The sequence below is a fragment of the Limulus polyphemus genome, unplaced genomic scaffold (genome assembly GCF_000517525.1).
Source record: "Limulus polyphemus unplaced genomic scaffold, Limulus_polyphemus-2.1.2 Scaffold10514, whole genome shotgun sequence".
Taxonomy (NCBI): domain Eukaryota; kingdom Metazoa; phylum Arthropoda; class Merostomata; order Xiphosura; family Limulidae; genus Limulus; species Limulus polyphemus.
In genome coordinates, this window is record NW_013676124.1 from 5,174 (window position 1) to 15,024 (window position 9,851).

The window sequence follows — 9,851 nt, forward strand, 5'->3', positions numbered from 1 at the left end:
TAACCACAGATTCATTCCTGGAAATGTTTTTGTGTTAAGTTATTTTGTCCTCTATGACAAGACATGTAGCTCCTACAGAGAAGAACAATGGGATGTAATGTGAAGTTTAGAAGAACAAACCACAGATTCATTCCTGGAAATGTTTTTGTCCTCTATGACAAGACATCGGGTAGCGACAGAAAACACTCCAGTGACTCCAATTCTTATTTATTGAATATTATTGTTAAGGTTATCACATTAAAACATTGCACATAAATATATTGAGAACAAAGTTTATTTAATAGATATAAACTGATTATGACCAAGAATATTGTTATTAAAATATTTTGGAAGGACAGATTTTTAGGTGTCCAGTAAATCTTTGTCACCTTATGTGGTATTTTTTATGATTTATATCTAGAAGTGGTGACTACTGCAATTGGCAGAATTAAAGTTTTGTAAGAAATGTGTTCATGAAGATCAAGTTGAAATTGAGTAGATCTATAAAATAGTTCTTTCTTACGACTAAAGAAAGTACTTTATTGTTTTCCAAAATGTGTCTCGTAACAAAATTTTGGAAATTTCACAACATAAGAAATGATGGAAATACTAAATCAAATTATTTGAATTTTTCTAAAGCATAAACTAAATACTACTTAGTAAGTGTCAATTAAGTTTCTTGAAACTTGGTTAAGCAATCCTACTGTAAGACGAGCGACGATAGTGAAATGCTCACCCACTTAAACTTGTTTGTATCTGACCTTTTAACTTTGATATTTTCTATTGTTCAGAACAATTTGTACTCAAAGTGAAATATTAAATTTGTGCTTTAAAAGGTGGCTGAAAAGGTGTTATTTCACTGGCGGACATTCCCCATTGTTCTCCCACCACCATTAGCAGTGCTGACATCTGGTGGTGATTCTCTAACACGCAAGGTAACTTACATATGTTTAATACTTCGTTATTAGAATGTGTATGTGTCTGTATGTATGGAATTAGAAAAATGAAGATGTAAATAGTAGAAAGATATGTACGTATTACTTTCTATTCTACAGAATTAAAAACAAATTAACTGACCTCTATCTATTTATTTCTTATACAGCAATTTTTTTCAGTATTTCAGGAAATTGTAAAAATAAATTATTTATTTATTTAATATGAATATTTTTTATAGCTCAGTTGTAGTTAGTAGTTCTAGGCGGAATAACTTATAAGTTATATTAATGATCATATAAACTGTGTTATGTAGCCAGTCTTCCGCAACTAATTTACTAGTGGGTTTCAGTTTCTGATCCAAGTATAAAATATGTGAACCTCCAACATATATTAACTTGTACATTTATTTATGTCACCTACTTCTTGGAAACAAACACTAGACCAAGCTTTCTATGGGATAGCTATTGTAGTAATAACTTGGAAAATAATTTTACATGACATTATGAAATATTAGTTTTTTATCAGTTGACACTCGATGGCCCCGAGTTGTGTCTTTGATAAACCATTTCACTCTTGTTCTTGTAAAGTATGTGTAACTTGTTAATTTCTTGTTCATATATCCTACAAATCCTGACCAAAAACACAAGTAGCACTATTTCAAGATTACATGTAGTTAAAACCACCACCTTTGGTGTATAGAATGTTATCCTTACCGGGTGTTTTCAAACCTGTACATCACGGAGATGTTAAGTTTGGTGATTTATAATCATCTTTGATTCTACATATTCCATATCTAAGTATATACATTTTACAAAAGTATAATGGCTGGTATATATAATATTCCTTTAAACAGTAATACTGGTTCTTATATCATGGTTCTGTTTATAGTAAATTGTCTTTTTATGGTGTGACAAGAGTATTTTTTATCTGCTATTTTTGTCACCTCTTTTTTTTTTCTGAAATTTACTTTAACAATTTGATATATTAGAAAGCTACTAACATTTTCAAAACAAATCGAATAAAAAAAGCTGAACTTAATGGAAGGTGGAAGACATTGTCCTGTTACATCATAACAACCTTATGTTAAAACTCTGAACTCACTCAAAGGAAGGTAGAGGACATTGTCCTGCCATTTCTTAACGTTATATGTTAAAACTCTGAACTCACTCAGCGGAAGGTGGAAGACATTGTCCTGCTATTTCATAGCAACTTTATAAGTTAAAACTCTGAACTCACTCAGCAGAAGGTGGAAGACATTGTCCTGCTATTTCATAGCAACTTTATAAGTTAAAACTCTGAACTCACTCAGCGGAAGGTGGAAGACATTGTCCTGCTATTTCATAGCAACTTTATATGTTAAAACTTTGAACTCCTTCAGTGGAAAGTGGAAGACATTGTCCTGTTATATATTAAGAAAATAGATAACTTGTTCATAAGTTTTGAAATTCAGTTGATTTTGTAATTTTCTGTTAAATTAGCAAGTTTTTCCATTTTGTAACAAACCCAAATTAATGCCCAATTGTAGTTCAAACCCTAGTGAAGTTTGAGAAGCCATGCTTGTACAGATTTTCTTAGTAACTGTCTTATGTGAATTGCACATTTGTTAAGGCTACTTGATGAATCGTTGTTTTTTAATTCAGCTCTTGTTTGTATCAGTAAAATATTTTTCTTTTTTCAGTAGGTTATATTTTAACTTTTATTTCAACTTCCACAAAAGTAACTCGTATTGTGGTCTTCTCATTTTTGCTAAATACAATTAAAACCTTATTCCTGTTCCTTTGTACTTGTGAATGTAAAGCCAAAGCCATTGAATCTTCGAGATTTGTTTATAACGCCATCATTTGATGAGATTGAAGCCGTGGCAGTTGACATTAAGGGTGAACCTCGTAGGTTAAATGAGAAGCAGCTTCGTAACATTCGTACAGAAGGGTAAGTATGTTATCTTCACAAATATCTTAGTTATTTTAACTCTCTCAACACGGGCTCGGTCAATTTGACCGACCACATGATCTCTTTGTACTCGTTCAAAGTCTTTATAGATTTGATACTACTAACTTTTATTATAGTGTATATCTTCAAAAAATTTGGCAGTCTTTCAGTTAATATTAGAAGTCTTTCACATATAAAAAATCATTTTTAGTGAAGTATTCTTAATAAACTAAAACAAAGATTTGTCCATGAATATATTGAGTATTTGTTTTGAACAGTCCACGTGCAAAGTAATTTTCATGTTATTAAAAATATTTTTCTTCATTTCAAAAATCTTAAATTTCCTTTGTGTAATCTCTAAAACCTCCTAAATACTTTTCAAACGTTTTTTTCTTTTATTTGAGTAAAACTTTATTTTATCTATTATTTTCTCTACTATATCTCTATATGGGATCAGTCAATTTGACCGACCCCGTAACCAACCAAAAAAAAAAAAAAAATTAAAATAAATCTAAATTACCCTTTTTTTCTTTCTAGAATGACTTCAAATTGTAACATGAAACTATTTTCATTTATCCTAAGTAGCTTTAAGCTCGTAACAATTTACATCTATTTATAATTAAATTTTATTGTTTTATTGCTCTTTGAACCGTGTCTAACTACTATTCGCAGCATTATAAGTTACACTATCAAATTACATTATCCTCAAGCTAGTAGGAGCTGCTCATGTGTGTGCGTCATGAAACGGTTTTATTATATTATTATTATTTATTGTTACCTAATCTAATCTTAACTAACCTAAAGAGACCCCTATTTTTACATTTTAGTTACTTTTATAATATTAAATAAAGAATATACATGAAAAACAAGAAATTTAATTTTGTAGTTTCTGGAGGGGTGGTGGATAAAATAGAGGAGAAAAGATACCTAGAGAAAATATGTCGTGTGTCACGCTAGGGGAAATTCAAGATTTTTTTTAATATTGCCTTCTATACTATTAAAATATGGATTATTAGCTATAATTGTATGCTATACTAATTGGTATAACAAACAAAAAGTAGTTTAATATTTTGAATGTAAGACACTAAAACTTTGTGTCTTGCACAGTAAAGGATACCTGTGGTGAAAGTGTTCACTAGTAAAGCTGTTAATATAGTTTAAAAGGTGTTTTATTTTTTACTGAAAGTCAAAACTTTCTTGCTTTTAAGAAGTTCTTGTATTTGAGCAAAAGTTATTTAAAGGAATACTTTATACACAACACAACCATACAAATGCTACTCTGTTTCAAAAGATAAGTTTTATTGTTGAAAATGATATTCAGTTATAGATAAACAACTAAATTAGCATTTTAACTTTTTACTTGTAGGAGAATCAGATTGTTTAGAAATAAAAAGTAAAATAACACTTGCACGGCCATCCTGAAAGTTTCGGGAAAGGAAATTAAAATATGAAATTTCATGCTGAAGTGTTACTTTGCTTTTAGAGACTGTCTGAATTTGTTCATTGTGTTTTATTTAGTATTATCAAATTGAGTGAAACAGGTGATTCATGGTGTGTTTGTTACTTTTGTTTTCCATTGTAGAGAATTTGAAGTGGAAAGTTTGAACTTTCCTGGCCAAGTTCACAGATGGCAACTTAGTCAAATTTTACAGAAAGGGACATGCAAAGTACATCACACATTGCTAAGGGTTTGTATTAACATATAAAGTTAAAATGTTTTTCATGTCTTTGTAGCTCTAAACTAGATGTAAGTTTTTCTTTAAAATGATGACTTGTATGATATATATCAGTATACATGTTGTATATATCTGTGTCTGTAAAGCAGATCTAAGCTTAACTGTCTTGCCACGGGGTCAACTGAATTGATTGACTTCATAACCATTTTGTACTCATTATAGTTTACATACTATAGCTTTTAATACAGTATGTGTATCTTCACAGAATTTGACATTCTTTCAGTAAGCATTAAAAGTCTTGCACACTAAAAATCAGATTTTTTAATGAAGCATTTTTACTAAAGATTTGTCTATGAATGTATCTAAGTTTTTTTTTTTTACTAATCCGAGTGTAAAGTGATTTTCATGTTACAATTAAAAATTCTTTTCTTCTTCAGTTGCGTAATCTCTAAAACCTCCTAAATATATTTAAAACTTTTTTTTCAGTAAAATATCTATTATTTTCTGTACCCTAACTATTTAAGGCTCTAAATTACCCTATTTTTCTTTCTAGAATGTCTTCAAATTGTAACATGAAACGACATTCGTTTATCCTAAGTATATTTAAACTCGTAACAGTATACATCTATTTATACTTAACTTTTATTGAACCTTATCTAACTAATATTCTTGCCATATAAGTTGTAAATGGTGAATGTGTAACTCAAGTTGCGATGTTGAATTACATACTACTTGGGAGCTGTTGCAAGCAAAAGTCATGAAAAAAATTCTTTATTTTCCATTATCTAAGCTAAAAAGTTTAATTTTTACGTTTTAGTTACTTTTATAATAATATATATATAGAATACACAAAAAAAATAATAAGGTACTTACCTGAATCTTATTTTTATGCCTTCGACTGTTGATGACACTTAACCCTACTTTTTTATACTAATGGTACTACTTCACTAAATAGTTTTTTATTTAATTAAATAATGTATCAAAGAACACAAAATAAATGCATGCAAAAAGCAGACAATGTTTGATAACTATCACAATTTTTCACAGAGTTTATAATTACTTGTTAATGTTGTACTGCTAATTTTATAATTACTTCAGCTCCAAACCATATAATAAATGTTTTCACTGATTCAAAGTGCAATTTTATTACTCTGGGGAATTCTTGTTGTAAATGCTGTAGGATACATAAACTGATAAATTCCACATCATGTAAACAGTCTAATGACACAAGCAGTGATTTGTTACTTTATTTTCAGAAGATTTCTACTTCAGTCGTTGACAGTAAAATAAATACAGAAAATAAATGTGAAATGTTTATTAGTTCAAACTCTCAAGTGAAGTACTTTGAAACTTTGTGACCAATAATAAAGAAAAAAAGGGCACAGCTGCTCATTTTGTTTCTGATTTTACAACTTTTCAATATATTTTGATCGTTTGTCTGCTAACTGTAGAATCAAATATATTGTTAGGGGTAGAGATAAAATATAAAGTTTTACTGAAAAAAGTTTTATATTTGTTTGGGAGGTTACACAAATGAAATGTGAGATTTTTGAGACAAAGAAAAGTATTTTTAATCTTAATTTAAAATTAACTTTGAACTTGGACTAGTCAAAAAAAAGATTTGATGTATACATGAACAACTCTTTAGTAAAAATACTTTATAAAAAAACTTTTTGTGTGTGTACAAACAACATGTAATGTTTATGAAAAGTCTGCCAAATTTTTTGATGATACACGTACTATATTAAAAATTATAGTATGGAAACTATAATGAGTATAAAGTGGATACGAGGTCGGTCAAATATATTGACCAGGTCTTGAGAGAGGTAATGTTGGCCTGAGTTATTTTGTGACTGGGTAACATTTGTTAATGTGTATTATAGTTATCTTCTGTAAATCGATTGACCCTGTGTTGAGAGAGGTAATGTTGGCTTGAATTATTTTGTGACTGGGTAACATTTGTTAATGTGTTTTATAGTTATCTTCTGTAAATCGATTGACCCTGTGTTGAGAGAGGTAATGTTGGTCAGAGTTATTTTGTGACTGGGTAACATTAGCTAATGTGTTTTATAGTTATCTTCTGTAAATCGATTGATCCTGTGTTGAGAGAGGTAATGTTGGTCAGAGTTATTTTGTGACAGGGTAACATTTGTTAATGTGTTTTATAGTTATCTTCTGTAAATCGATTGACCCTGTTTTGAGAGAGGTAATGTTGGTCAGAGTTATTTTGTGACTGGGTAACATTAGCTAATGTGTTTTATAGTTATCATCTGTAAATCGATTGATCATGTGTTGAGAGAGGTAATGTTGGTCAGAGTTGTTTTGTGACTGGGTAACATTTGTTAATGTGTTTTATAGTTATCTTCTGTAAATCGATTGACCCTGTCTTGAGAGAGGTAATGTTGGCATGAGTTATTTTGTGACTGGGTAACATTTGTTAATGTGTTTTATAGTTATCTTCTGTAAATCGATTGACCCTGTTTTGAGAGAGGTAATGTTGGTCAGAGTTATTTTGTGACTGGGTAACATTTGTTAATGTGTATTATAGTTATATTCTGTAAATTTGCACCATATACCATTTATTTTTGATAAGGCAATTTTATGGTTAATGTACATTATTAATTTCGTTATTGAAAGCTTACTGCTTATACTCTCAGCCACTGCTCAGTAGTGTGATGTTAATAAGGTATGATGAAATATTTCTACTCAACTCTGAGGGTAAAATGTTTCTTGTCCTAACAGGACATCGCTCTAGCTCTCCGACTTTTGTTTGTTACTGCCCAAAACAGGCTTCATTCAGACTTTTTCAGTGTATCGGGATCTGCCCATTCCTTGCTGCAGGGATTGTTGCTCCTGTTAGGTGAGTGAACTTTAAACACTTTGAAAGCTCTATTGGAGCAAGTTAGTCATCATTGTTGATTCATTGTATTGATTGGTGATAAACAAAAATATTAAGTTTTCTTTTATTTTTATATCTATTTAGAATGTTTTTGGCACATTTTATTGTTTATTGACCAAATTAACATTGATATAAAGCCTACAAATTGTAATCACTACACAATGATTAGTACAATTGAATAGTTTTTAGACCCTAAGAACGAGTGTTTAAACTTTTACTAAATTTTACATATTAGTTTTGATATACATTGTAGCAAATACTGAGTTTTTCTAGTTTTCACAAGTTCTGTGGTTGATTGTTTTCTTTAGGCATTATTTTGATGTGTTATTAAAATTGTTTATTTTTTCTCATGCTCGTATCTTCCTCAACCATTAAACTTGTGATGTCTGTGAAATCTTCACATTACTACATCATCGCTTTGAAAAACTACAGTGATGTATTAAGATGTTATACGATACAGAATTAATGTTTCTTAAACAGTTTATAGTAGTAGTAAGCTTTTCTAAGTGTTATTGTAACTTTTTTTTAACCTGAAGCTAAGTAAACATTTTGATGGCAAGTTACATGTCTTGTGGAGGTGTGAAAGCTAAAGTAAAATATTAAATAATGCCAAAATCAAAAAGGGTTCCTAGCAAACTCACAATTTCAGTCATACTAGAGTTATACAAGTGAGTGTTCTTAAAACAGAATGGAATTTATAGCTCACAGTTTACTAGCATTGAAGTTTCCCAATAGAGATTTCTTGGTTTTGAAAGTTTTTACAATATAAGGGATGAAGTTTACAATGTACCTTGTATTGGTCACTTTGTGGGGCAGTATTGTTTAATAATTGGACATACGTAATGTGCCAACAAACAGTTTTGTCTTTGTACATTTCACAAGTGCTAATTCTTATTTGTTTGTGTAGTATTATGTTTTAAACGATTTCATCTTTTATTAACTTGGATGAAATATAAACTTGAATTCATTGTTATGGATGGTCTTGAAATGTGTAAGTTGTTGTTGGAATGCGACATTATTTTATACCTCAGATTTTTGTCATTATTTTTTAAAACTGCTATTTAATTCATTGCTTCTTCCAAAATTAACAATATCACTGTTTTTTTTATCCATAATCCGTATTGATTTAAGAATACTTTTTATGAGGGAACTCAATCTCTAAGACCATAAATATTAAACGGTACTGCACTATATTATGTCCAATTTCAAGTTATTTTGAAATCCTATCTGTATATTCAAAATTAAATGTGATGTGTGAAGATCACATGCAAGTTTTTGTCATACAGATGTATTCTACTTAAATGTTAACGTGCATGATAAATTTATTTTTAATTGATAAGTGATCTGTATATTCTTATTTTTTGCAGATGCTTTTTTTGGGGTACCGTCTCTCTCCGCTAAAAACTTGGAAATGAGAATCCAAGAAGAGAGAATTAAGTACTTAGTAGCAGAACTAACTGTTAGAGTACGTAAATACATCTTTTACCTTAAAGAGAGAATTAAGTACTTAGTAGCAGAACTAACTGTTAGAGTACGTAAATACATCTTTTACCTTAAAGAGAGAATTAAGTACTTAGTAGCAGAACTAACTGTTAGAGTACGTAAATACATCTTTTACCTTAAAGAGAGAATTAAGTACTTAGTAGCAGAACTAACTGTTAGAGTACGTAAATACATCTTTTACCTTAAAGAGAGAATTAAGTACTTAGTAGCAGAACTAACTGTTAGAGTACGTAAATACATCTTTTACCTTAAAGAGAGAATTAAGTACTTAGTAGCAGAACTAACTGTTAGAGTACGTAAATACATCTTTTACCTTTGTTGATGTTGTTACGGGTCATTATTGAAATGAAACAGTTAAAATTAATCCTCTAAATTTCAACAATAATTTCTCACTGACCTACTTATAAGAAGACTCTAATATTTTTAGAACAGATAAGATTAGTCACTCGGTATTAAGGTATATATCTCTTTGAAAGGTTTGATAAATGTTCTATTGATGTAGATTGTGTGATTTGGAATATAGTAACATGTTAAACAGAAACAGTGTGATTTAGAATACAGGAACGTGTTAAAAAGAAACAGTGTGATTCAAAATATAGTAATGTGTTAAAAAGAAACTGTGTGATTCAAAATATAGTAACGTGTTAAAAAGAAAGTGTGATTCAAAATACAGTAACGTGTTAAAAAGAAACTGTGTGATTCAAAATATAATAACGTGTTAAAAAGAAACTGTTTCTGAAAAATATTTATATGTATAGTCGAGCAATATTTCAGGTAAGTATGCCAAGAGAAATGTACAGAGCTAAATTCTGATTACATAATAAGTATTTTATGACTGTGTCGACGTGGAGCTTGAAGTAGCCCTGAGTGAGCTTGTCAAAAAAAACTAAATTACTAATCTTTGATAGGTCGTTTAGGCAGAGTATTCA

General features: G+C 29.7%; 1 protein-coding gene across 1 annotated transcript in view; it reads left to right on the forward strand.

Moving 5' to 3' along the window:
- The window catches only part of LOC106476417, a gene marked incomplete at both ends in the record, with an annotated part of 15,714 nt that overhangs the window by 1,706 nt on the left and 4,157 nt on the right, over positions 1 to 9,851 (forward strand). The window contains 5 exons of the mRNA XM_013937079.2: positions 816 to 914; positions 2,714 to 2,844; positions 4,427 to 4,532; positions 7,263 to 7,380; positions 8,787 to 8,884. Coding sequence (XP_013792533.2) covers positions 816 to 914; positions 2,714 to 2,844; positions 4,427 to 4,532; positions 7,263 to 7,380; positions 8,787 to 8,884 — 552 coding nt within the window. The remainder of the gene's footprint in view (positions 1 to 815; positions 915 to 2,713; positions 2,845 to 4,426; positions 4,533 to 7,262; positions 7,381 to 8,786; positions 8,885 to 9,851) is intronic.